The sequence below is a fragment of the Oikopleura dioica genome, chromosome 1, assembly GCF_907165135.1.
Source record: "Oikopleura dioica chromosome 1, OKI2018_I68_1.0, whole genome shotgun sequence".
Classification (NCBI taxonomy): domain Eukaryota; kingdom Metazoa; phylum Chordata; class Appendicularia; order Copelata; family Oikopleuridae; genus Oikopleura; species Oikopleura dioica.
This window is the reverse complement of record NC_137291.1, coordinates 9,032,023-9,056,988: the sequence shown is the minus strand read 5'-3', so window position 1 is coordinate 9,056,988 and position 24,966 is coordinate 9,032,023. Positions and strand designations below refer to the sequence as shown.

The 24,966-nt window shown below is 42.0% G+C and overlaps 9 protein-coding genes across 9 annotated transcripts; 6 read left to right on the top strand and 3 right to left on the bottom strand.

The window, feature by feature from the left end:
* The first annotated feature begins 1,252 nt into the window (after window positions 1-1,252).
* On the top strand, window positions 1,253-1,972 carry LOC145711998 (uncharacterized). The gene is made up of 3 exons (XM_081789685.1): window positions 1,253-1,407; window positions 1,446-1,777; window positions 1,818-1,972. Exons 1-3 carry the CDS (start codon window positions 1,253-1,255, stop codon window positions 1,970-1,972), a joined length of 642 nt encoding a protein of 213 aa, XP_081645811.1.
* A 196-nt stretch (window positions 1,973-2,168) lies between these two features.
* LOC145711073 (uncharacterized) lies at window positions 2,169-2,955 on the top strand. The gene is made up of 3 exons (XM_081788799.1): window positions 2,169-2,338; window positions 2,385-2,725; window positions 2,766-2,955. Exons 1-3 carry the CDS (start codon window positions 2,190-2,192, stop codon window positions 2,918-2,920), a joined length of 645 nt encoding a protein of 214 aa, XP_081644925.1. The 5' UTR covers window positions 2,169-2,189; the 3' UTR covers window positions 2,921-2,955.
* Window positions 2,956-3,017: 62 nt separating this feature from the next.
* LOC145711212 (uncharacterized) lies at window positions 3,018-4,090 on the bottom strand. Its single transcript, XM_081788944.1, has 6 exons — window positions 4,018-4,090; window positions 3,817-3,966; window positions 3,654-3,768; window positions 3,425-3,610; window positions 3,228-3,383; window positions 3,018-3,138 (listed from the first exon to the last, which is right to left on the bottom strand). The coding sequence occupies exons 1-6, from the start codon at window positions 4,072-4,074 to the stop codon at window positions 3,125-3,127; spliced, it is 678 nt and encodes a 225-aa protein (XP_081645070.1). The 5' UTR covers window positions 4,075-4,090; the 3' UTR covers window positions 3,018-3,124.
* A 69-nt stretch (window positions 4,091-4,159) lies between these two features.
* LOC145711300 (uncharacterized) lies at window positions 4,160-4,805 on the bottom strand. The gene is made up of 3 exons (XM_081789020.1): window positions 4,701-4,805; window positions 4,462-4,662; window positions 4,160-4,418 (listed from the first exon to the last, which is right to left on the bottom strand). Exons 1-3 carry the CDS (start codon window positions 4,784-4,786, stop codon window positions 4,175-4,177), a joined length of 531 nt encoding a protein of 176 aa, XP_081645146.1. The 5' UTR covers window positions 4,787-4,805; the 3' UTR covers window positions 4,160-4,174.
* Window positions 4,806-4,939: 134 nt separating this feature from the next.
* Window positions 4,940-9,520, bottom strand: LOC145711997 (3'-5' RNA helicase YTHDC2-like). The gene is given in 12 exon segments (XM_081789684.1): window positions 4,940-5,697; window positions 5,740-6,042; window positions 6,122-6,249; window positions 6,251-6,554; window positions 6,598-6,960; window positions 7,038-7,274; window positions 7,464-8,080; window positions 8,162-8,269; window positions 8,347-8,614; window positions 8,732-8,762; window positions 8,805-9,103; window positions 9,315-9,520. Coding segments are annotated over 12 exon segments (3,453 nt in total). The 5' UTR covers window positions 9,403-9,520; the 3' UTR covers window positions 4,940-4,990.
* Window positions 9,521-10,032: 512 nt separating this feature from the next.
* Window positions 10,033-13,476, top strand: LOC145695549 (5'-3' exoribonuclease 2-like). Its single transcript, XM_081772536.1, has 12 exons — window positions 10,033-10,220; window positions 10,341-10,545; window positions 10,593-10,826; window positions 10,874-11,108; window positions 11,152-11,284; window positions 11,325-11,504; window positions 11,547-11,756; window positions 11,802-11,979; window positions 12,038-12,349; window positions 12,400-12,752; window positions 12,799-13,067; window positions 13,307-13,476. The coding sequence occupies exons 1-12, from the start codon at window positions 10,115-10,117 to the stop codon at window positions 13,451-13,453; spliced, it is 2,562 nt and encodes an 853-aa protein (XP_081628662.1). The 5' UTR covers window positions 10,033-10,114; the 3' UTR covers window positions 13,454-13,476.
* A 755-nt stretch (window positions 13,477-14,231) lies between these two features.
* LOC145711995 (cyclin-dependent kinase-like 4) lies at window positions 14,232-18,084 on the top strand. Its single transcript, XM_081789683.1, has 8 exons — window positions 14,232-14,567; window positions 14,664-14,741; window positions 14,802-14,925; window positions 16,948-17,088; window positions 17,183-17,387; window positions 17,432-17,662; window positions 17,772-17,860; window positions 17,905-18,084. Exons 1-8 carry the CDS (start codon window positions 14,250-14,252, stop codon window positions 17,982-17,984), a joined length of 1,266 nt encoding a protein of 421 aa, XP_081645809.1. The 5' UTR covers window positions 14,232-14,249; the 3' UTR covers window positions 17,985-18,084.
* A 57-nt stretch (window positions 18,085-18,141) lies between these two features.
* On the top strand, window positions 18,142-21,952 carry LOC145695562 (fermitin family homolog 2-like). Its single transcript, XM_081772551.1, is given in 10 exon segments — window positions 18,142-18,308; window positions 18,472-18,669; window positions 18,710-18,892; window positions 18,945-19,667; window positions 19,669-19,820; window positions 19,866-19,913; window positions 20,729-20,844; window positions 20,888-21,200; window positions 21,244-21,488; window positions 21,530-21,952. Coding segments are annotated over 10 exon segments (2,232 nt in total). The 5' UTR covers window positions 18,142-18,179; the 3' UTR covers window positions 21,655-21,952.
* A 46-nt stretch (window positions 21,953-21,998) lies between these two features.
* Window positions 21,999-24,647, top strand: LOC145695551 (SMAD family member 1-like). The gene is made up of 7 exons (XM_081772540.1): window positions 21,999-22,261; window positions 22,308-22,425; window positions 22,467-22,561; window positions 22,603-23,419; window positions 23,465-23,687; window positions 23,731-23,988; window positions 24,228-24,647. Exons 1-7 carry the CDS (start codon window positions 22,029-22,031, stop codon window positions 24,368-24,370), a joined length of 1,887 nt encoding a protein of 628 aa, XP_081628666.1. The 5' UTR covers window positions 21,999-22,028; the 3' UTR covers window positions 24,371-24,647.
* The last annotated feature ends 319 nt before the right edge of the window (window positions 24,648-24,966 follow it).

Genomic DNA, 24,966 nt, shown 5'->3' with positions numbered 1-24,966 from the left:
CTTACCTCAGCGAGATGCTTATCAATGACATGCGGTTGTTTCACGGTACCACTTATCCTCTGCTTAGATTCATTTTACTTTTGATAACGCTTTCATTGATAGTTCGTTTGCGGAATGATCGGTTATTTTTATCTATTGGCGGCGCCGCAAATGGCCACATTCCCAAGCCTCAAATGGCAGGTAATGGACATTAGACGAATTTAACAGGAGAAATCATTATTTATTACTTTTACAACGGCAGTAAGTATGTTTTAGTCATATATTTTCCTGACTATTGGAATAGTTCTTCTTTCGATGACAATTTACAAGGGATGGATTTCAATGAAAAATAGATAATAGATCTGAAAATTGTGATCAATTCAAAAGACACTACGCAAAAACAAGAAAAAGACGGACCAAAGAAGACGCTCAAGCTCAAGCATTGCCGAAACAAGACGAAACTCAACCCCGACTCCTGTATGATTTTCATTGAACATCGCTTCTTCCTGTTATACAATCGCTATTCTGCAAATAAAACTAGTGATATGATGACTTCGTCAGCTGAGAAACTTCGAATCTTGGCTTTGAACGATAAGGCTGGGAATATTTTTGACAATTGCACTGCGTCAATCAGCCTTCTTTCTCACAATACAATAAATCTCGCGGGCTGAAGGCTGTCATACCTTTTATTCTATTGTTAAAATGGACGTGAAGAGCCATCCAAAAGAGTTGACGAAATATGAAATCAAGATATGGCTAGAATCGTTTGTAAAGAAACTGAAGAGATCGACAAGCAGGAACAACTTAGACAGATTGATTTTGTCGGTTGAGAGAAATGACACTCGATCGAGTTGAAAACGGCGAGTACGTTCTTCAAAATTCACTCCTATGTCATTCTTCTTCGCAACTCAGAATACTCGCCCGAAATCGTTACTATGCTGATTTCCTTACGATGAAACGATGCCAGAAGTTCTCTGGGGATTACATTTATAAAGGACCAAATGGAGAAAGTCTCCATCTTGCGAATGAGAAATGCGAAAATATGCGTCCCGGAGAATGGTACCTTCTTCCACAAGCGTTTTCAATCACCCTTACTCCTCAATAAAACAAAGACAATTCGCCTTTCGAAACCGCCCATATCTGGTCTAATCTGGTATCATTGAATTTATCACAGCTGATTAATAAACAAACAAATGTTAATTGAATTCGTTGTTTGCTCAGCGAGAAAATTCTAAAATAAAAGACAATATTTTTTCGCTCAGTTTCTCTCAAAATGAAGCTCGCACTTTCACTTCTGAGCCTCACTAGAGCCAACCCTCCTGAAACTCCACCGGGTAAAGTATTTGCGGATGCGTACCAACAAGTTGGCGAGTATCTTCACGAGAATTGGCCGGTCTTCAAAGATTTTGTTGACAATCTGAATACCTCGTAAGTTTTTTTATTTCTGACAATTTTTATATTTAAAGTTTTCTCGAGCCAGTTTGGGACTTTTGTCACGATGAATTGGAAATCGACTACGATATTTCCCTCGAACAAGAGAGTTTCATCGGTTGCGGAGTAGCTTTTGCGGCATATTACGGGGATTTCCATCTTAGTTTTCCATACTGGGGAGACTTTTTCGATGCTATGTGGGAGAAAGCAGACTGGGATCACAATGGAGCCGTCGATTGGGATGAGTGGAGATACACCGAAGCTGTTCTTGCGGCAATTTACTCTCAAGTCACTTTTGGTTACTCAGATTCGAATCACGATGATGTTCTTGACATGATGGAATTCGGAATTTTCTTCGAGCAGCAATGTAAACTTCAGTAGAAAAAATCAAATTTGACAAAATTTAGCTCGGCTTCTGGAGGAAATTTCACCTGATCCAGCTCAGACAATGAATAACCTGTGGCTTGAATCCCAACTTGACGATGATTCTGAAACACTTAACAAACGTGAAACCGCCCTATTTTGGATTCATTACTGGAATCTGCTTATTAATGAGAGTTGAAATAGTACTGCAATCAAAAAGAACAAATAATATTCCATATTTGGCCCGTTGGCCGGACGTGAATACGGACGTTGTTTGGAGGGCGAATATTGGTTTCAACCCCTTTTTCAATATTAACGCTTTGTTTATGAAAGTCAATACGACTGGAATCGGTAAATGTTTGTTGTGCAAAAATTTTTCGCATAAAAATCGAGCGCTCCCCCAGCTTTAGGAAAGAATGCAGCTTCTTTGTGCGCTTTTGACGCTTGTGAGCGGTCAACCTCCCCGGCCAAGTGAAATCTTTGAAAGTTCGTATCGAGAAGTTCGCGGATGGGTTGATCAAAACTGGTGGGACTTCAAGGCTTTTGTCGACGCGCTCGATTCATCGTAAGAAGCCTGTCAATAAGACATATCAGTATTTCACGTTTTTTAGGTTGTTTCAGCCTTTCTGGGAATTCTGCCATGAAGAATGCGAGCTTGAAGATGATGCCGGACTTGATCGAGAGAGTTTCATTGGATGCGGTGAAGCTTTTTCAACTACTTATGGCGAGTACCATGAGAGTTTTCCCCACTGGGGCAGTTTCTTAGAACCAGTTTGGGAGAAAGCTGACTGGAATGACAGTGGATTCGTTGATTGGGATGAATGGCGATACACTGAGGCTGTCTTAGGAGGAGTTTACGCGAACGTTTCTTTCCAAAGAAGTGGCAAAAGTACCGCCGACGAACTGACAGGATTTCAGCTTGAAATATCCATTGGTTTCACTCGCCAACAAAGTAGAGAACCAACATCTCTATCAGTATTGATCTATTTTAGTGCGTCTTTTACGCGAGCTCGAAACTGATAGGCGAAACTTTTACTTTAACCTTTGGAATGCTTCACAAGTGGATGAAAATTCGGATACTGCGGATAAACGAGAAATCAGCCTTTTTTGGATCAACTTTTGGAACTTTCTCATTACTAAAGCTTGAAAACCTGTAGTGCTGCAATAAAACACATCGCAAGACCTTCAAGTTTTCCCTGCTTCTTGGAGGAAAAAGCTTTTTGAAATCTCGAGTATTGATAGATTTTATTTGAAAAGATAAAGATTGGATTTAAAGAAAGCATGGATATATAGAGTATACAGGTGTGTAGATTAACTTTTGACGCTGAAGGATAGTAAACTGTATTTGTCTTCACTCGGTGTCGACTAGCACGAGCTCAAAATTTGTCTGATATCATTCTCGATGTCATAATGCTCAAAGTATTTGTCTGAAATTGAATTATTTTGAACTCGACCTTCTTGGTTAGCGCCAGCAGCGAGTGGAGGAACTTCAGCTTCCTGAATTCGCCGGGCGATTTTCGCGTAGTACTCACCGTTTCGTGGAGTATCGTTTGCAACAAAATCGTCGTCGTTTTCGTTCACCTCATGTTCTTCGATGTTATTTTTTGTAGCTAGAAGAGGAAATTAATGAGAAGGCAGAAAAACTATTTACCTTTGGAAAAGAATTGCTTGAAAACCCAGCCGAGAGAAACAGTGAATAGGAAACTGCCAGCACAAACCAAGCATGCGAGACCAACAAGAGTGTTGAGATTGGTCATGTAATCGCTCTCGGTGTAGCTATTGACAAAACCTCTGTGCTGCTCATAAAGCCATTTTGCGGTGGCATCAAGAAATGTTTCTAAAGAATGATTGATTTTTCTTTGCAATCAATTTAAATTTACCAATTTCTTCGCAGGTGTTGGTTTCGTCATTGAGTTCGAAACCTTCATTGCAGTAGGGTACAACACTCTTGACTTCTTCCTCTCCCTGGACGAAACCCAGAAGGCTGCCGAATAACTACGAATAAAGAATTTGAACAGATAAGTTTTTGATAGCATGACTTACTGAAATCAAAGCACCAGTTGCCGGCTCCTCAGTTTTCTCGACGATACACTGATTTGCCTCTGAATCGAAGAAGAATCCCTCGCCGCATGCGGGAACTTCATTACCAGTCTCCAGTGGAAAAACGGATCTCCACACAAAATTATAGAAAAACTAAGAGAAAAAAGTGTGCATATGACAAGCTTTTGATTTCAATTTTCTTACGCTGAATAATGAACCGACGATAGCCCCGACGAGAAGCTTAAAAGCAAGAGGAGTCATGGCGATTCCGTGTCCGAAAACTGACAAAATGAGAAAATAATCTCTGACAAACACATTGATTCTAGAAACTTTGCTCATATGATCTTTATATCATTTATTCTCATCGATTAATACAGTAAGCAATTCCATACTGTCCACCCGGATAGGTGAAGTCAAAAGAGTAGCCGCTGACGTAGATGTAAGCTGGATCCGAGACAATAATGTTGTGAGAATCCGAATTCGGGCACCACTCTGAGGCTCGCTGGGAGATAAACATGCCAGCACAAGTGTTGAACTTCAGACCATGCTCGGAATAGCAAGGCGAGCCCCAGGCGGCTGCGTCATCGGATGCCCGTTTAAGAGCACTAGGAAAATATTTAATCTTTATCCAAGATTCTATCCACGAACGCAGAGTTGATACCACTGTAAGTCAGCTCACCGCAGCTGACGGCACCGTACTCTTCAATGCTGGCAAACCAAAATGCCATGCCTGCGACGTTTTTGCCATCAGTGGTGAAGCCACAAGTTACAGTGACACCGTGAAGGCTTTCAAATTGGCTTCGGATGTGTTCCATGCATTCTTGGTGGCCTCGTCCTCGCATATGACACCTTCAATCTTATAGATATTGATATTTCTTAAGCCTTACAAGTTGAGTTCATTGACCATAAGATAGTTGGCAGCGCTGTCACTCAAAGCATTGACCGCTGCCAAGGTAATGCCCAAAATCTTCATCTCTTTTCCGACTTATGCTGACTTATAGAATTCTACAACAGTTGCCCTGCTATTAGTTACAACAGATGTAGAAATAGTTATTAATTCCCATGAATTTGACCTTGCGAGGTTATTTGTTATAACAAATCTTATAACACGCGATCGGTTTTTGTTTGAATCAATACTTTGGTTTGCTGTATTTCGTACAGAAATTAAAGAATGTCTTCAGGAATAATTCGCAAAATTAGCAGCATTTTGTCTGTACCCACCTCTGAAGCCTCCTCGTCCGCGGCCTCTTCCCCGACCTCCTCCACGATTGAACGCACCGCGGAAGTAGCGCCCACTGTTTCTGTCATCTCTATGTCTTCCTCCTTGATTTCCACCAGTAAAAGAAATTGGAACCTGGGCGTCAGCACTCAAGAGCGTCGTGATAACTTGAACAAGTCCGTCGTCTTGAGTGTTTCTTGTTTCTAGCGCGTAATTGAAGAATGCGTTCCAATCGCGATGTAAATGGGCGAATTTCAGCGCGATATGTTTGTCCGGACAGGCTAATTTCAAATTCACTTGATTCCACTGAAGATACACCTCATCTTCGTCAGTTCTGATCACAGGACGATCGATTCCACCGAACAGTGCTACTGGGAGGACAGGAATGGCGGTAACGGTCTTTAAATTTGGCACGGCTCCACGTGCGATCTGGTACATTTCATCGAATATTACCCACTCATTCGCTGACTCGCCATGTCCGTTTTCGACGTACATTGATGAGTTTGCTGCTTGGAATATTTTTCTCTCAGGGGCGGAAATCACATTGAACTGCATCTTCTGTCGACGGCCTGAAGCTCTTGGATTGGCCATTCTTCCAACATTCGGGAACGAGCCGATCCCCAGGCAGGCGCGTATCAAATTCCAATCATTCGAATTATGATCCCCTAGAAAGAATCTATCTTCTTGCTGGAATGAAAAAGCCTTACTTGGTTTCAAGTTGCATTTGTGAAGATGATCAATGATTTGTCTTTTCACATCTCGGATGTATTGCAATGTAGGGATAGACATGATTTTACCGACAGGCCACGATCCGCTACGCCCTGTATCCCAGGCTCCGAAAGCTTGAAGGATGAGATGATGATCAGACTGAACACCACCCGACATGGCGCTTTTGAATTTCTTCGTTAGGTGATTGTCGTCGCCATTGGCGGAGATTACGAAGGGGTCTCGATAACCAAGTGATGTAACGATGGTAATAACAGGACTGGAGCAGCCCAGTAGGACAGATGCTAGGAACGAATCAACGAAACGAATTTATAAGCGGATGCGCGTCTTGAATGCTAATTTTTTAACGCGAGATATATTTACCTAGCACAGCTTTCCCAAGACGTGGTTCGAGAGGCATATCGACTAACAGCCTCCCAAGAGGTGTAAGCTCTTCATTTGCTTCAATCGCTCCAAGTGCTTTGAGTTCTTCAACAGCGTTATGAATAGTTTTGAGCAGGAGGATCAGGAGCTCTGCCGAGGAATTCTTCGATTTTAATGTCACCGCCGAGCATCTTTGCGGAAAGGCACAACTCTGGAATGGGAATACGGACAAGTTCGGGGGCTTGTTCATTCAGCATAATTTCGTTGAAAGTTTTTCGCGAAAACAGATGAAAGCAAGTGCCAGTAGTTCCGGGAAGACGACCGCATCGCCCAGCACGTTGCCGGGCCGATGACTTGGAGATGAGAGTTGTTAGCCACATGGACACGGAACTTCCTGGCTCGAATGATTTCATTCTTTGTTTTCCGCAATCAACTAATACGATTTGAAAGAGTTCGAATATTTTTAGATATCTCACCAATGAAGTCAACATCTGGAATTGTAACAGATGTTTCTGCAATGTTTGTCGACAAAATAATTTTCTTCTTTCCAACTTTGAATGCTTCAGCTTGTTTTCTTGGGTTAATTTGTGAGTGAAGGTAGAAAAGGTTTCTGGAGGAACTTTGAGGAGAAACGGAACTTTCATCATCATAAAGGGGAGTTAAGTTGCACTCGTGAAAATATTCAATCAGGTCCAGCCCGAGGGATTTAATTTCACTGAAGCCAGGGAGAAAGACAAGAATTGAACCAGTATTTGAAAAGTCTTTCTTTTGCCACAATTCAGAAATGAGCATTTTGATAAGGATATTGTCGATCGTACGAGAGAACAGTTTCTCGTAGCCTTTCTAAGGATGACTATAGTTGCTTAATAAATTTCAGAAGCAATCATTTTTCAATCCTTTCCTTCAGCGATTTTACAGATCTCCTTCCTTGGATCATCCGCTTCATCATCATCAGATTCAAATCCGGGATCATGGTCGTACAAAAAGTCCATGATTTCTTCAAACTTGTCGTGGTCCTTTTCGACAAGTTCTTCTACCCAAGTGACAGCATCGCGTCCGGACTTGTCTTTTTCCCGAAGAAGGGAGAAATCGTCGCTTTCATTTGTGAACTTGACGAGATATTTTAACGCACCTGCTCGAGCTGCGAGATTCACTGAATATGGGTCATTATGGCGATGGAAATAGGTCATTCGGAAGAATGAGTCTATCTCAGACTCTTATTTAACCCTTTCGATAGAAGAATCACCACCTATTTTATAAATGAAACTTTTTTGTTGGAAGTAGTAAGGAATTATTACTATAACAATATTTTCCTCTAAAATAAAAGCCTAAATAAAATGACCCTGTCCTAAATTTTCTCCTCTTGGAGTTTTTGCACGCTTCAGATCTTCAGACTGCTTAGTTTCAACATTTTTAGGATCACAAATCATCCTGTCCAAAATTCTAAACTCATGCTCAAGACGAGGTGCTCCTCCTCGATGCAGCGCGCTAGAAATTCTTGATAAAGTCGCGTCAAATCTTCGGCGGCAATTCGGAACTCGTTCTTTAGTTGCCAGATCAACGGGAAAGGGAAGCTCTTGGCTTTCTTCAAAGCTTTCTGTACTCTCAGGGTCGCCTTCAATTTCTTCCATCTCGAGTTGCTCAATGATTTCGACTTCTCTTGCTCTTTTTCGCACGTGATTCTCGACGCTCTTCATGATTAGCGGGAATTCTTCCAAAACATCTTCCAGGCTCTTTTCAATAATCTGGCCAGTTCTTCCCTCAACAAAAACTGCTTCTGCTTGAATTCCTTCTTTTTCAAAATACGCCTTGAAGAAATCCACATCAATCGTAGCAGACATCAGTACCAAGCGATTCAGCTCGCCAGTTTTAAGCATTTCCCGCAGCTCGATAAGAAGAAAGTCAGCATTTTTGTCCCGTTCATGGATCTCATCGAGAATTACGTGCGAGACCATCGTGCTAATATTGGAATAGAAAGCGCCGGATGTTGCATATACGGTAGCATCAGAGTTTCCGTTGGCTTAGATTTAAATCCCATGCCTGAGCTTTTCCCTATTTTCCTTTTTTGACCCTACGAGTGTGCGAAGTAGCACGCCATGTGTACACAGGATCATGTTGGTGTCGTTCGAGATTCTGTTATCAAGCCTTTTAAGGATACACACCAGTCCATTTCGAAAGCGTCAAACTTTTCCGATGTAGAAATCATGGAGGAGTATCCGATCCTTATCTGATAGCCAATTTCCTTCCCGAGCATTGAGCCTCGCTCTTCAGCAATTCTGTTCGCACATGTTACCGTCGCCAGCCGTCGAGGCTGGGAAAAGTAAATCCTCGTTGGCCTTAGTCTTTCCTCTGCGTCTTCCAAGATAAACTGTGGAACTTGAGTAGTCTTTCCACTGCCAGTTTCTCCAATGATGATTGTCACTTTTGAGTTGACGATAGAATTGACGATTTCAGGCTTCTTTTCGGCGATCGGCAGGGCAGCCCGGAAAGCTTTTCAGAGGTTATAAAATTTCATGGAGATTATTAAATGATGACATCAACGATTGTAAATTTGAACAAATTCTACCCTGCACTTCAAATAAGTTCTGTGATAAAAATAAACCCTTCCTTGTAATTTCTGAGTTGGCCTGTTGTATTGGCTCTTAAAAATATTCTCAAACAGATGAAAACGCACAAAACTTACAGTGGGCAGTGACGGTTTTGAATGAAACTCGAGTCTAAACTTCGGCTCCAGCTTCGGTTTCTTGTTATTCTGCCATCCCTTTTCCTTGTAATTTCTCAAAGCATCCACAATGTGCTTCTTATCGTCAGGAATCAGCTTCGGCAGAACTTCTTTGAATTGATCATCTGATCTCCTGCTGACTGTTAGTCGTCGTTTTTCGCCAGCGCCGTGGCTTGCAGACAAAAGACCTTGTTTTTTGCACAGGGAATGGACGTATTGACGCTCGTAGTTGAACATTCCAGGCGGAAATGTGTACGAATCTGAATGTACATCTGTAAATTTAACGTAATTATGCTCTCTTAGTCGCCAAATGATGCAATTTTCCCTTGTTGAAATTTCTCGCTGAAAATAATGACGCACAATTCCAGTCGAAAATCGGTAAATATAAATTATCATATTTGAATAAATTTTTATTTGAATGGTTCAAATTAAATCAATTTAAACATAAAATGATGACTATCAGAAATTTACCTTTTCCGGAAGCGATGAAATCTTCAATTTTACTTTCCAAGTTTTTCCTCATTTCTCTATCCAAGTTCGGATTTATGTAACCCCTCATTTTGGCCTTCTCTTATTTCTCCTGCTACCGATAAAATTCGACAAAATCGACTTTTGTAGGAAAAAGGCAAGAAAAAAAAGGAAAATGGAAATTTCGCGCGCGGCCTGATTGGACCCTTCGCGCGCCTTTCGATTCGAAAAGATCTTGACGCAACAGGAAAGAAGCTTGCCAGAGTATCCAGAACTTTCGGCTAAAGAGAACTTATCAGCGAAGAAGAATTTTAACAAATTGATAATTTTTTTAAATGAAATAAGAAGAGTCTTTACGAAAATTGACGAAAAAACAGAGCTTTACGAAAAAAATGGGAAAGAGAATTTTACGAAGAAATCATTTGTTTTGTAATTGAAAATTCTGGCAATATACGGTATATTCAAGAAGCATTAATTCTGGATGAATTTATATTATTTTTGCCAAAAACCCGCTTCCTGTTGGATATTTAAATAATAATTATTCGTTTGTTATGTAAAATTATTTTCCCGTTAACGAAAAATCTCCCAACCCGGTTTTACTGAATTTCTTAATTACGGCATTCTGTAAAATCAGCATTTCCGGCCTTATTCGCGCATTACTCACGTTATTTTTCCTCTTCAGATGATAATTTCTTTATTTTTTTCAAAAAAGTACCAAAAATGAAAGGGATTTTCTAGATTGCGAGGTGTTTTGAAGAAGACTTTACGGTTTTTCGTCAGTTAGTTTTGTTCAAGTTTACGAAATGGGCGTTCCAGCGTTTTTTCGATGGCTCAGTCGCCGATGCGGCGCGATCGTCATCAACTGTGTTGAAGAACCGCAAAAAGAAATTGATGGAGTCCAAGTGCCAAGTAAGATTTCCTTTAGATTCTCCTAAGATTCGGATTTGAAAGTAGAAGTTATCTCACAAATCATTTTTTCCTTATAAAGTCAACTCTTTTTGCGTCAAATTTCCTTATTCATACTTTTAGTCGATTTATCTGGCCCGAATCCGAACGGTGTAGAATTCGACAATTTATACATTGACATGAATGGTGTGATTCACCCGTGTTCGCATCCTGAAGATCGTCCCGCGCCGAGGAACGAGGAAGAAATCTTCGAATGCATCTTCGACGCTTTGGACAGAATGATGAACATTGTCAGGCCAAGGAAGCTGCTTTATTTGGCGATTGACGGGTAAGGTCATTTTTGCAAAAAAAGTGGCTAACGATCCTGTTCTTTAGACCCGCTCCAAGAGCGAAAATGAACCAGCAGCGTTCGCGTCGTTTCCGCGCCGCGAAGGAGTCCATCCAGCTCGCCGATCTCAAAGCAGAAAAGAAGCTTGAGATCGAGCGGAACGGTGGTAGGTTACCGCCACCAGATCCAAAGAAGGAGAAATTCGATTCCAACTGTATCACACCTGGAACAGAATTTATGGACCGTCTCGCCAAAGCGCTCAGATTCTACATCTCGGAAAGGTAAAACTTCTAGCATGAATCAGTTCTTTTTTCACACTACTTTTAAGGCTGAATAAAGAAGCCGGTTGGCACGAGTTGAATGTGATCCTGTCCGACGCCTCTGTTCCCGGCGAAGGAGAGCACAAGATCATCGACTACATCCGAAAGCAGCGTAACACGCCAACCCACGATCCCAATACACACCACTGTATTTGGGGTGCCGATGCTGATTTGATCATGTTGGGTTTGGCCACGCACGAGCCCAATTTCACTATTGTTAGAGAGGAGTTTGTTTACGGAAAAGTAAGTTCCTGCAAATTCATCAGAAACTAACCTTCTTTTATAGCCGAAGCCTTGTACGCTCTGTGGACAATGTGGCCACGAGCTGATCGATTGCCAAGGTCTTCCAGAAGGAGCGGAAGACAAAGAGCCGCCTGTTTTCTCCAAGGGAAATTATATTTTCATCAGAATAGCGACAGGTACGGCACTTTCCCCTTTCAAAAGCTAAACAGGCTCTAGTTCGCGAGTGGATTGCCCAAGAGCTTCAAATTCCAAATATTCCGATTCCTTGGGACTTGGAAAATATAATAGATGATTGGATTCTATTGTGTTTCTTCGTTGGTAACGATTTCTTGCCTCACTTGCCCTCGTTGGAGATCAGAGAGGGTGCGATCGACAAGCTCGTTGGAATCTACAAACGTAAGTCATGTTTTTCAAAACCTTTTCTTATTTAAATTCTAGGAACTGTTTGCGAAATGAAGTCCTACATGACGAGGGACGGTACAGTTAACCTCAAGGCGGTAGAATTCGTCATGAGAAGTATCGGTCGAATGGAAGACGCGATTTTCAAGAAGCGACGGCAAGAAGAGTGCCAAAGAAGAATAAGAGACGAGCGAAGAAGAAATCATGACAGAAATAAACGCTTGAATAGAAATCAAGGCCACGAAACACGTAAGTTCGAAATTGAAAAGAAAGAAAAATGAGCTGGAATTCTAGCGGTCGCGAAATCAGGAGTGATGGAGCCAAAAATGGTGAATCAACATCAGCGACAAGCAAAAGCGCATGATCTGAATAAAACTGCACGTCAGATTCGACAGGAAGCTGCCGAGGCGAGACTCACTGCAGCCAAACTCGAGGATCAGGATACGGAGCAAATTACGCTCAGCGCACTTGCGTAAGTCTTGCTTCTATGTTTCACTATTTTAAAGTTTAAAATTTAAACTTGTTTTTAGAAAAGCACGAGCTATGCAAGCCCGACAAAACGACAACGCCGCGTTAGATGCCGAAGACGAAGTCCGTCTCTTCGAAGATGGATGGAAGGATCGCTACTTTAGGACGAAGTTCGACGTCTCTTCTGATGATCATTCTTTCAAGCGTAAAGTTGTTGCTGCTTACACTGAGGGGCTTTGCTGGGTCTTCGCTTACTACTTCCAGGGTTGCTTGGATTGGGGATGGTACTATCCGTTCCATTACGCTCCTTTCGCTAGTGATTTCGTCGACTTGGAATCGATTAGTATCAAGTGGGACAGAGATGCAAAGCCAAGGTAATTTCCCCATTCATTTTTTCCAGATTTATGAACTATTTTTACTTCAGAAAGCCTCTTGAACAGCTTATGTGCGTCTTCCCAGCTGCTTCTGGCGAGTTCTTGCCTCCTTCCTGGCGAAAACTCATGTCTGATCCTTTCTCCCAAATCATCGACTTCTACCCGACCGATTTCGTCGTCGATCTCAACGGGAAGAAATTCGAATGGATGGGAGTCGCCCTTTTGCCATTCTTGGACGAAGCTCGGCTACACAAGACCTTGGCGACTGTTTACTCCGATTTGACAGAAGATGAAAAGAGAAGAAACGGAGTTGGAGAGGATAAACTTTTCATTGGAAGAAGGAATAAGATCTATGGAAAGATCAGGGACATCTACGAGTCTGACAAGAAGGAATTTCACATGGGTAAGAATTCAACTTCATTTCACTGTTTTATTCGATCGTTTTTTAGCGGAAGAAGGAGCAGATATTGAAGCCAAAGAAATCCACGGAATCCAAGGCATCCTCTCAGTCGACCCCATGTGCAACCCTGAAGATACCTTCCTCCAATCCCCCGGCGACTTCTGTGAAGACATCAAAAACAATTTCGCTATTTCTGCAACTTATAATCTTCCCGAATTCCCACCCGGATTCGTCTTCCCTGCAAAAATTCTTCCAGGCGCAAAGTTCCCCGAATCGAGACTGAAAGAGAAGGGAAACAGAAGTAATCGTGCCCCACAGGTGAGAAACAGAGAAAAATCAGATTATTCGGAATCATCCGATTCTGATTCTTCTGATTACTACTATCCTTCCGACTCTGATTCTTATTCCTCCGATTCTGATTAACTCCTCGCAATACAATTATTAACTTGCAAACCATTTTAAAGCGACTGTTTTGTGTGTTCTTGAACTGGTTTGATCGTTTAAGGTGTTGTCTAACTGTAGTAGGTTCAAAGCTCTTAGACTAATTGAACATTAAGGATTGGAGCAAAAACAACCACAGAACAGGCGCTCGCGTCGATCACGCCGGCCACAGAATGCTCGACCACTCGATGCCACAGAGTGCACATCAGGCAAAGGATAAAAGTAACGATTCAAGGACAGGCTTGTTCGGTATTGGATACTGAATACTGCCGTCATTCAGCTTCAGAATAAAACAGATAAACAACGCTTTTCAATGTGTCTTTCAAATTGTGTTTCTTTTTTGAAGAGGTTGAAATTGGTTGCTTTCTAGAGCTTTATTTATTTTTTATCGTTTCTATCCGGGATTAGAATAGATACGGTCGACCCCAGGACGCATACTCGAGAGGAGGAGGATACGGAGATCGCGGAGGATATAGAGGTCGCGGGGGTCACCACCACCATCGACAGCACCACGGAGGAGGAGGCTATCAGCAGCACCGTGGAGGACACTCGGGCGGATACAACCACCGAGGAGGACATGAAGGCGGATATAATCGAGGCAGAGGCCACCAGCGATACAATCCTTATTGAACGAGTTAATTGATCTACTGCCTTAGAATTTATCTTTTGATTTGATCATCAGAAAGGAAAATCCATCATTTCATCTTTTTTATACAAAAGCTGCTATATTTCATTTGATGATTTGTAATTTTTCTTTCTGCTGATTTTTTAGGTCCAGGTTGGACAAAAATTTCCTTTTTATCCTCATCTATTTATAATATCATATGAATAACGGATATCTCATTTATCAGCTATTTTCTCAACTTTATAAAAAAAAGTGAATTTTACTAACTTTTGAACGATGAAGAATTTCTCAACTTTCTGTACTGCCAACTGTCTGACAAACTTTTTGTTACGTATTGATTGTAATCGAGATACAACTACAATTATTGTAAAACTTCCTTTTCAATCCTTTTGAAAATGATGATTACAGGTTTTTCTTAGAAATTCGGAATCGAAATGGCCCGGGTAGGGCGTCCTACCCGCGAAGACGTACTTGACAAGTACGAAATGATGGGCGTCGTGGGAGAGGGCTCCTACGGCACCGTACACAAAGCCCGCAACAAGGAGAGCGGGCAAATTGTGGCGATCAAGAAGTTTCTCGAGGAGGACTCGAACTCGTTCAAAATCGCCAAACGCGAGCTGCGAGCGCTCAGACAGCTCAGACACGAGAATCTCGTCAATATGCTGGAACACGCGAGACGAAGAAGACGACTTTTTATTATTTTTGAATATGTTGATGGAACGGTTTTAGACTACATTGAAGCACAGGAACTGGTGATCAGTAACTCTTCACAAAAGCGTCAGATTCTCTTCCGGCGTCGGGAAATACTGAATAATCGACAAATTTGAAATTTATCACCTATTTGAAAGAGTAATAAGAGGATACCTAGAGATAAATGCCGCGAAATCACTTGGCAAGTCCTGAGAGGATTGGAATTCATTCACAGGGTGAGTCACCTCTTGTCACTTCCGTGAATAAACCCTTTTTTAACATTCACTTACTTTCAGAATCGGATGATTCATCGAGATGTCAAGCCTGAAAATATTTTGTACTCAAGAGAGGGGGTTGCAAAGCTCTGCGACTTTGGCTTCGCGAGGCCAAATAGCATTATCAACGGAGAAGTTTTTACAGGTAAATACACTGTGCCACACTTGTTTGGCCACCTGTCACCAAATGAGGCGAAATGACAAGAGACCACCACTCGTAGAGAAATTATTCGAAAGCCGTTTTTTTTCTAAAAAACTTTTCTTCGAATCGCGGAGATTTAAAAAAGCGGCTAAGGCTACTTGTTGAAGTCAACATTGTAACTGACTCGTTGAGAAAATTTGCACACCTGGCGCCTTGTTACATCGCGCTATTAACGCTAATCGCCAGCACCTTGAGTCTTTATTGGAGTCTGTACTCCTTGTTGATTTTTGATTTTTTCAGAGAATTCTGGAGACCTTGGAATTTTCGTATCCCTGAAGAGTTCCAATTCTTCTTCTTTTTAGGAAATAAGAATAATCAAACACGAACTCTGAAAGATATGCCGTTATTCTGCAGGGGGTTATGCGGTGCAGATCGGCTTAGTTGGGTTTAATTTACCAGTTGTAGGGGAGGAGAGGGCGCAGGGCGGCGCGTCCGGCGCCTGGCTGGAGCGTTCCGGCGCCGATGTGGCGACGAAGGAATTTCGAACGTGGCTCACTAAATGGCCATGGGGCGGCTCAGGCAGAAGCGCGCGCTCTGGCCTCCTGGCTCTAACCAGCTCAAATGGAGAGTCTCAAGCAGACTCCCACCTGTTGGCCCATGCCCGGAGCCGCTCAGGCGCCCCAAACTTCCGCGACGGCCAGGCGATCTCTATCAAGAGTGCGTAGACGGACAGTTAGAGAACTTGATCGTGATCAGAATAATGCGTAACCGTGCGTAAAGAATAAGGAAGTTAGAGATTTGCGAAGATTAAATTTATGCGGCTCGAGTGGTGTTTGATCAAGGAAGTCGTAAACGCCGTAAAATCGACGCATTGGTAATTATCGTCTTTGCGTGATTGTATTAGTAGCATTTTTACAGTTATAAAAGCGAGAAAATAAGACTTGGAATAGATAAACGTTTTTTATCGTAGATTTTGCCGAATCTTTTGAATATTTCGTGCGTTTCTTTATTCAGTTTATTGAGCTTAAATTTTAGTCAACATTTTTTTGAAAATGTAACTCGAAATATTTCTATTTCCAAAATCTTGTTCATTTGTTTTGTCATATTTTGCAAACGCACTCGGGTGAATTATTCTCGGAATCGGAGCTCCCATGTTAGCGGAAAATCCACCAATTCCATACCGGATATGTCTAGCTATTTACCGTGTAAACAATAAGTTCCTAAATGGATTAATTTATACTGTCCCCGCTTGCGCGTGGCTAATCACTATTCACAAGCTACAAATTGGGGCCACTCGAAGTTGCCCTTTTACCCTAAATACCGTCGCCCCTTGAGAATTGAACATAGAAAAGGGCCCAATTTTCGAAAATTGATTGTTGAATTTTTAAAATTTCGAAGGCCAAGTCGCACAAGTGGTACCTAAGCACAAGTGCTCGCGTGCCTTTGTTAGATTCAGTTTTGAGTAAAGTTGAAAGTAAGCATCGAGCCCGAGCTAGTTACGAGTGTCATTTTTATCAAACAACTCGCCCTTTCATAAAAATCAAGATAAAGGCAAGTTTGCTTTGAAGACAGCTCTTCCTCAGAGAGACCCATTGCGAAATCATGAGATTTGACGATCTTCGAAAATTTAGAATGCTTTCTGAATAAAAATCAGTTTTCGCTTGAGAGAAAAATGGACAATCAATTGGAAAGTTTTTCTTTCTAAATAAGTTATTGACAATTAATTTTAAGTTTTAAGCTGTCTGTCATCCAAGACAGTTGAAAATTTTTTTTCACCGATCTAGTGTTCATTTTCCATAGTTATTTGTGGTACACATCTTTCCGGAAGTTTTCCTATTTTTGCCTTATCAGAGAAGCGTTCCTTGCCAGGTTAAATCTATTTCCGCCAAGATATCATCATGTTGCGCATCTTTTAACTATCCTTTCATATTTGGTTAATGTCAAATCTGAGTAAGCTCCTTTCTACTCCATTTTTACGATCCAGAGCGTGCTCCTTTCGTACGCTTACTGAGACTTTTCATCTAGACTATGTGGCGACGCGTTGGTACCGTGCACCGGAACTCATCGTCAAAGAGAGGACCTACGATCAATCCATAGACATTTGGGCAGTCGGATGTCTCCTTCCCGAAATGCTGAGCGGTGACGCCTTATTTCCTGGCGATTCAGGTAACGAAAACGAAAACAAAAGTCACTTTTCAAGTGCAAAAATCTTTTTTGAAATCAAAGAAGAGTATCTTCACTCATTGTCGTTTTTTCATAGATGTCGATCAGCTGTATCAAGTAATGGCAGTATGCGGGCCACTGCCGCGCGATTTGCACGACTCCTTGCGTCTCCGCCCCGAGTTTTACGGCTTCCGCTTCCCCGAAAAACAGACAATGCTCGATGACCATTGCCGCATTCTTCGCAACCTTCCAGTTGAGCTTGAATTTATCCGAAAATGTTTGAACTTATCCTCCTGTGCAAGGTAAGACATGCAACTTAGAGACTTCCAATAATTTGTATCCTTAGAGAAACCGCCTGCAGCTTACTTACAAATTCTGAATACTTTTTGAATGAAGACTTTACGCGAAGCAAGCCCGATCTGCTCGAAAAAATACACCGTTTCAACGCGCCGGTGCGTCACATCATCCCAAAGCAATCCAAGTCTGACCTGAAATTTCCGACGTCTACCTCAAAAATTCAACTCACCCCGCAAGGCAAAAGGAACAAGCACCAAGCGAAAGCGCAGGCTGCAAATAGGTCCGGTTGTCAAAGAGAAATATAGAGATTTTCTATGTTCAATTTTTGAATAAGTCCCAGACAGTAAGGCTCACTCTCCTAGCCGCTATTTTGCCAACCAGCATTCAAGTAACCACAGATTAGAACAGATTGACGCGCACAACGTCGGATTCTCGAGTATGCCCGTCACATTATCCATGCCGGAAATTAAAACGAAGAGTAGGAAAAACGAGATAGGCTCAAATGGATTATATATTTTTCAGCTAAACAACACAAGCAAAAGCAGAAATGGAGCAAAGTTGGGACGCAGAAACAGAGTCAAACGAAATTGCCCAAGTTATAGCGGTACCCGCTAATTATGATCAAAAACATATACCCACGACACGAACATGTATCTTCTTCAATATCTATATTTTCCTACTGATTCAAAAACACACACAGATTATCATTTTATACCTATCTAACCGATAACCAAAGAGAATATTTTTATAATTCAAGGTCTTTAAATTCATATTTAGAGATATTAAATTATGAATGAATGAGTAAAACGAAATATCAAATCACAACTGTAAAGCGTGGCACAGATGAGAGTCACAACATCGATGCTGACTCGAGTTGGACGATTAAGGTGACCCTCAAAGGGGAAAATCTCCAGCTCGGGGAAAAGGGAAGAGTTCAAGAGGGCTGCGCGCGCGGAAAACTAAGAAGTAGACACGCTACTATTAAAAATGACGTAAAAACTATCAGATCCGTTCCACAAAGTCTCCCTCACTTACCCGAGGCAAAAAATGTGAATAGCTAGCTCCACAAGTCTTGAACTCTAGCGCCAGCAAAAGACTCAATACGTACGCGTTCGCGGAGAAACGAAAATCAACCATGTAGGAGGTCTCATTCAAAAAGTTGTTACGAATATAGAAAATGACGCAGATAAGCCAAAAGAGAACTGGACCGAGTATGAGCTTTGGTGGCCATCGCAGCGCAAATGGCTTCTCAAGCATCACTGGATGCTCGAAAAATACAACATCCAGGTATTTAACCATTTTTCGATAAGCTTTCAAGCTTTTTCAGGCAGATACAGAGCTAGAATTCACAAAGCGAAACAAAAGCCTGTTCGTCGAACTTCCGAACCGCAAAACCCTCAAAGTCAAAGCAAACTTCAGCATCGATGTCTTATCCGTTGTTCGCGACATTTGCTACCTCTGTGAAATCAGATACCATACAGAAATGTCTCTCGTCAAAACCGGTCAACAGGTGAGCCTTCCTTGATTCCAATCGATCATTGTTCACATGCTCACTATTCCAGATACGCGATGGAGCTCTCGATAGTGCTCAATCACCTACTATTGAGCTCAAGAACACTCAGGAAACGTACGGTACTATGCGCGCTCCAGCACGTCACGGATCCAAGAATGAGAAGCTCTCTAGCGGAACAGTGCTAGAGAATACTTCAGATGAAGACTACAAGAAACTTTCTGCACCAAGCCAGAAGCTTGATACTGAAACAGTGCAGGCTGCACCAAAAGATCTACGCCAGAGAGCGGAAGAAACAAGCCGTTACTTGGACTCGCTGAAAAGCTTGATGGAGCAGGGAATTCAAGAAAACTCCTTGGTGAAGCTGCGATTCAAATACTACAGTTTCTCTGGCTTGAGTGAAAAGTCAGATGTGTTCAGAATTCACCAGATGTACGAACAGCTTAAATACACTGTCCTCACTGATGATACCCCGGTGTCCGAGGATCAAGCACTGACTCTAGGTGCGATTCAATACTTCATCGATGAATTCAAAGGTCCGGATTCGAAGCAAGCTGCGCGTCATGGCAGCTTAGAGAATGAGCCACTATCGACATCAGATGATATGATCAAAGCGATGCTCTTAGCCTTAGAGCAAGATCTCGAAGGATCAAGCCACCAAAAACAAAAGCAGGAGTACAACGAAACGCCGACTCTTCAAGACGGCACTCTCAAAATCGCCTTTCCTACTCGTCTTCTTCAGAAAAACTTCAAACAGCGATTCTGGATTAGCTACGAAAAAAACAGAACTCTGCGCTTTCAAAAGTCGAGAGGATGCGTTTAACAGAAAGAAGGAAGCTTTCAAGATTGATATTCCTAGAGCCGAGCTGACTTCTGATGTCTCAATCAAAGAGAAGAAGTTTATTGTAAAAATCAAGCCGCATACAAGGTAAGAAGATGTTTAGTATTTTGATTAGAATTTAACCATTAATAGTCTTTCGAAAACTACCTCCTGTATAAAAAACTTAAATAAGAACTTACGGTAAATGCCTCTATACTGGGTGAAGTTCACCTGGTGAAAAACTAGGTGTCTGGTGAAAGACTCAATATTAATGACTGGTTAATACTGAATCGAAAGTAAAAAAGATCATTTTATTTTGGCGGTGGCAAGATGATGAGATAGGTTTTTTAATAGACTTCTAGCATGACGGGATTTCGCCAAAAGCGCTCTTGATTTTCGATGAACGGTCGCATGTGCTTTTGAGGTTGATATTGAAGATATATAAATAGTATAAATGGTGGTCCATGCAAGAGTTACGAAAATTAATAAACCAAGCCTGAAGCACAAATCTTCGGACGACGGGCACGTAAACTTTTCTGTATAAGTGGACATATATTTCTGAGAAGGTGCTTATAGGCGTGTTAATTGCATTCCAAAAGAAGTAGACCCATTCCATCACCGAGGCCCTATAAGAAAGCTGCGCGTTTTCTTCATCTCGGTATCTTTAAAAGGCTTTCACTTGATTGTTTCTTTTTCGAATGAAAAATTGCTTTCAAGCCTATCCTGTTGATGATTTTGCCGATAATCTTCAATGTAAAATATACCACCGCCATTTTAATTTCGAATCTACTGACTACATCTAGCTTGAGCTCCACCATTATGACTTTGAGTAAACTGTTTCAAAGTTGCATCTTAGAATTTCTGTCAGCAAAACATCCCTGTTATGTAATAGCCTCTAGAAAGACTTCTAAAGAGAAGATTATTAGAAAATTTTATGTCCTTGAAAACAGAATGTCAAGGACGGCGTTCATGGTGTTGAAAAGTAAATGTTACAGTTATTTTTAACGTTGATTTAGCGACGAGATTTGGCTGAAATTCGAAACTGACCACGATTACTGCAAATGGTTCGCTGCCCTGAAACTTGGATGCAAGGGCCAGACCATGGCCTCGCCTAATTACAGTCTCGAAATTAGTAAGTTAACGTTGAAATGCCTTTATTCTATTTTCCCCTCTAGATAATTTAAAAGAAGTGATCAAAATCCAAACACCAAGTAGCCTTCAAAGACCAGTCACTCTTCGCGATCATCCAAACTTCGATCCAAAGTATTATGTGCCTAGAAGACTACTGCGCAAGCTCGGCCCAGATGCAATCACCCAGCATATTCTTTCCCAGCAAGATTCGATATCAAAAACTGTGAAGAACTGTTCCACAACTGCAAAACGCTATTATATCAACACTTGGCAGCATATCGAAGATGCTGGCTGGGCGTATTTCAATGTTACTTTCAGAAAAGACTCTAAAAAAGCTACTTATCTGGCTCTCTCTAGGTATTTGTGGACGATATTCTCTCTTTTTTAACTGCGTTTTTAGTGAAAAGATCATGAAGCTAGACGACTCGGGCAAAGTCATCATCTCCTGGTGGCTTCAAAATCTAAAAGAGTGGAAGATCAACTGGTACGCAGATCCTAAGCATGTGACCCTGTTGTTCGACAGTGGCAATCAAACCGAGAAAAACGGAGAAGACAGTAATGCCATTGCATTTTTCATTCCAAGCGAAAGAAACCCAACTGGAAACAGAAAAACGCAGGAGTATGAGCAGAGAAGAAAGCTCCAAGGTAATTTCTTTCAAGGAGAATTGCTTTGAACACGTTTTTAGTCGTTCACGAGTACATTGGCGGCTACATGTTCCACTACAAGAACAAAACATCAGAAGCCGACCGAGCCGAGTCCGAGCAAACTTTGAGGAGCATTCTTGAAGTGAGCACGCCTTGGCACAACTAACACATAAAAAATCTTCATTATCAAACAAAAAAAACGCTAATTAACCGAGCAATTATCTCAAGCAGAACCGCCTCTAAGCTAATATTGACATTTGTAAGCGGTATCTTCAACAATCCAAACTTATGCATGATCAAAAAAAGAAAACTAAATGAATCCACTCTTATCAGAAGTTTCTTTCTTTTCACACTGAACTGTTCTTTCTCACATTTTTCGATTCCCTACTTTCAAATCCCACTTTTTGCACTGTACACGACCCAACGTTTCCAACCAGTTATTGACCTAAATCTTCATCAGCTGATTCCTTTGCCAAAATATGAGATTTACATATTTCTTCTTTTAGAAACAAGTGAGTGAGTAAATAGCGATTTGATCGAATGTCCTCCATTTGGAGCCTCACTACTCCTTATGTGAAGAAGTTGCTTGGATGGAAACAAGGCGACGAGGAAGAAAAATGGGCTGAAAAAGCCGTCGATGCCTTGGTCAAAAAGCTCAAGAAGAAAAAAGGAGCCTTAGATGCCCTTGAAAAAGCGCTGAGCTTGCGAACACACCAGACAGAATGTGTAACAATTCCAAGGTCGCTCGACGGTCGACTTCAAGTTTCTCATAGGTGAGAGTCTCTTTGATCTATTTATACAAATAATTTATCTTTGTAGGAAAGGCCTTCCCCATGTAATTTACTGTCGAGTATGGCGTTATCCAGATCTACAGACGCATCACGAGCTCAAGGCGCTTGACTGCTGTCAATTTCCATTCGATGCTAAGCAGAAAGATGTAAGATATTCTCGTTAAGACTTCTCTTATTTTCTCAATAGGTGTGCATTAATCCCTATCACTACACGCGAGTGGAATCCCAAGTTTTACCCCCTGTTCTAGTGCCTCGATATTCCGAGTCTGTCGCGAGTCACAGGTATTATTCTTGTACGAATTCATTTTGATCCGATTTTCCAGCATGCTCAACGGAAATAACCCGTGTCCGGTGCCACCCTCTCCTGTACAAAGCCGTCCAAACGCTCCACCAATGCCTCCTAATCAGACCTACGCGCAAAACGGCTTCCCTCCCAACTTCCTTCACCCTGGTCCTCACGGCCCTCCACATCCCAACATCCCGACATCTCAGGCTCCTTCGCCGTACGGTGACCCGCGATTTCCTCCACACTCAGTGATGCCAGGAATGCCTGCTCACGGGGCGCCTCCACCAGCCCATCCCGGATATCCGGGCGCGCACTATCAGCAGCCATCGCCACAGCAAATGGCGCCAAGTCACATGCCTCGACCGCCAGTCGCCCAGGTCCACTCACCGCAACTTCAAGGCCAAGGAACTGCACCAGAGCAACGCCATCCATCCCCTGCTCCTTCTCCTCCCCATGTTCAAGGGCCGTGGTCACCATTTGGTCAATCTCCGCCGGCGGATATCAAGAAGCAGCCTCCCATGACACCTCCTACTACGGGACACGATCAACATTCGATCCAAAACGGCTCGTCTCCTCCACCATTTGCCACGCCTCCATCCCCTTCCTCGCCAATTTCCACGCCCATCCCTCCTCTTTCACCAGTTTCTTCGGCAAGTATGATGATGCCTCCCCAGTCTCCAGGTGCACTGTCTACTGAGTCACTCGACGAGTCGATGCAATTCTCCACAGACGGCGAGATCACAAAAACAGAGAAGACGACAGGATTAGGGCCACCAGTCGAGCGAGAAACTGGCCGGCTCAACTTGACACGGAATCCTTCCTACCGTCCCTCCAGACATCCATCACAGCCCATCGTAACACTTGCTGGAAAGTTCCCTTCCTCATATTCTTTTTCCTAGGCCTTCGACCAGGTGTGCTACTCAGAGCCAAAAGATTGGGCGACGCTGTGCTACTACGAGTTGAACAACCGAGTTGGAGAAACTTTCAATGTTCATGTTCCTAGCGTTGTTGTCGATGGGTTCACCGATCCTAACACGAGTCCGAATAGATTCTCGCTTGGTTTATTGTCGAATGTAAATAGAAACTCGACCATTGAAAATACCAGGCGCCATATCGGAAAAGGCAAGCTTTTTTTCGACATTCAGGGAGTTATATTGAACTCTAGGCGTTCATCTGTACTACGTCGGCGGCGAAGTATACGCAGAATGTCTCTCCGATTCAGCTGTATTCGTCCAGTCCGTGAACTGCAACTACCATCACGGTTTCCACCGCTCGACAGTTTGTAAAATTCCTCCAGGTTGCTCCCTCAAAATCTTCAACAATACTGAATTCGCTCAACACCTATCGCAATCCGTCAACTACGGCTATGACAAAGTCTTTGAGCTGACTAAGATGTGTACGATTCGAATGTCATTCGTAAAAGGTAATTCTCAAAAATCCGGTCCTGACCTGTTTTAGACGGATGATTCCATCCCAGTCATTTCAAGGTCGTCAGCAATTTCATGAATAATTTCGCGTGCTGAACATCTATTCTCCGTCCACAAGGCTTAAAATTCCCCATTTATTGGCGCCAAGACGGCTCCGCATCTGCATTAATTATATCTATCTAATTAAACTGATATTTGCGATGATTCAGGGCTCAAGAATTTATCTGATATTAAGGATGGGGCGCAGAATATCATCGACAAGACGTCACTTCAACTCCTTGCTGGATCGAAATCCACCTCAATGGGCCGCTACAATGGCTCGACAAGGTGATAACGCAAATGGGCAGCCCATCACAGCAAATATCTTCTGTCTCCTGATCACGTGAATGCCCTCCCTTAATTATGAGTCATAATTTATGACTCGAAATATGAAGTCAAGTGCCTTAAAATATGTCCCCACTTCCTAGTGTATGCAATTTGTTATCTATCAAATAACATTCGTTCAATTCTCACTCTAGCGTGCTTCCACAATCAATCCATTCTTGATCAAAAGAATACCTTTTGACAATCTCAATCTCGCTCATATTTTTCCTTTCCCTCCGAATAGCTCCATTCTTATTATATTCTTATTCTTGCTGTATAGTTCCATCTAAAGTTTAGATTCTAAACAAAAAAACACGAAATTCCCAACACTTTCCAACCCAAGATTTTCACCTTATCATGCCTTACATGTGATATTCTACTGGTATTTTATTACATTACTCGATTCCTTTATTGACCGTACAAGTTGAAACATCTTTGAAACAACTTTTTATGAAATTGTCCGCTAAAAAATAAGGAAATCCTCTTTTCTGCTTCCAAGTGAAAATATTTTATATAAATAAAAAATACGAATACTGACACTTACAATTGTAAGACTGGTTGTTGACAATTGAATTGATAAACGGCTCTGGAGCCGAGTGAGAAACTCAGGG

Bases quoted from the DNA above. Each gene is read 5' to 3' on its own strand.
- LOC145711998 (XM_081789685.1), top strand. From the start codon at position 1,253: ATGAAGCTCGCACTTTCACTTCTGAGCCTCACTAGAGCCAACCCTCCT. The intron at 1,408-1,445 runs GTAAGTTTTTTT...TTATATTTAAAG, and splicing joins GTTGACAATCTGAATACCTC to TTTTCTCGAGCCAGTTTGGG. The intron at 1,778-1,817 runs GTAAACTTCAGT...GACAAAATTTAG, and splicing joins AATTTTCTTCGAGCAGCAAT to CTCGGCTTCTGGAGGAAATT.
- LOC145711073 (XM_081788799.1), top strand. From the start codon at position 2,190: ATGCAGCTTCTTTGTGCGCTTTTGACGCTTGTGAGCGGTCAACCTCCC. The intron at 2,339-2,384 runs GTAAGAAGCCTG...CACGTTTTTTAG, and splicing joins GTCGACGCGCTCGATTCATC to GTTGTTTCAGCCTTTCTGGG. The intron at 2,726-2,765 runs GTAGAGAACCAA...GATCTATTTTAG, and splicing joins TGGTTTCACTCGCCAACAAA to TGCGTCTTTTACGCGAGCTC.
- LOC145711212 (XM_081788944.1), bottom strand. From the start codon at position 4,074: ATGACTCCTCTTGCTTTTAAGCTTCTCGTCGGGGCTATCGTCGGTTCA. The intron at 3,611-3,653 runs GTAAATTTAAAT...ATCATTCTTTAG, and splicing joins CAACACCTGCGAAGAAATTG to AAACATTTCTTGATGCCACC. The intron at 3,384-3,424 runs GTAAATAGTTTT...TTCCTCTTCTAG, and splicing joins CAAGCAATTCTTTTCCAAAG to CTACAAAAAATAACATCGAA.
- LOC145711300 (XM_081789020.1), bottom strand. From the start codon at position 4,786: ATGAAGATTTTGGGCATTACCTTGGCAGCGGTCAATGCTTTGAGTGAC. The intron at 4,663-4,700 runs GTAAGGCTTAAG...ATAAGATTGAAG, and splicing joins ATGGTCAATGAACTCAACTT to GTGTCATATGCGAGGACGAG. The intron at 4,419-4,461 runs GTTCGTGGATAG...ATATTTTCCTAG, and splicing joins TACAGTGGTATCAACTCTGC to TGCTCTTAAACGGGCATCCG.
- LOC145695549 (XM_081772536.1), top strand. From the start codon at position 10,115: ATGGGCGTTCCAGCGTTTTTTCGATGGCTCAGTCGCCGATGCGGCGCG. The intron at 11,285-11,324 runs GTACGGCACTTT...AACAGGCTCTAG, and splicing joins TTTCATCAGAATAGCGACAG to TTCGCGAGTGGATTGCCCAA. The intron at 13,068-13,306 runs GTGAGAAACAGA...TTGAACATTAAG, and splicing joins GAAGTAATCGTGCCCCACAG to GATTGGAGCAAAAACAACCA.
- LOC145711995 (XM_081789683.1), top strand. From the start codon at position 14,250: ATGGCCCGGGTAGGGCGTCCTACCCGCGAAGACGTACTTGACAAGTAC. The intron at 14,568-14,663 runs GTGATCAGTAAC...CCTATTTGAAAG, and splicing joins ACATTGAAGCACAGGAACTG to AGTAATAAGAGGATACCTAG. The intron at 14,742-14,801 runs GTGAGTCACCTC...ACTTACTTTCAG, and splicing joins GATTGGAATTCATTCACAGG to AATCGGATGATTCATCGAGA.
- LOC145695551 (XM_081772540.1), top strand. From the start codon at position 22,029: ATGTCCTCCATTTGGAGCCTCACTACTCCTTATGTGAAGAAGTTGCTT. The intron at 22,426-22,466 runs GTAAGATATTCT...TTTTCTCAATAG, and splicing joins TCGATGCTAAGCAGAAAGAT to GTGTGCATTAATCCCTATCA. The intron at 22,562-22,602 runs GTATTATTCTTG...CCGATTTTCCAG, and splicing joins GAGTCTGTCGCGAGTCACAG to CATGCTCAACGGAAATAACC.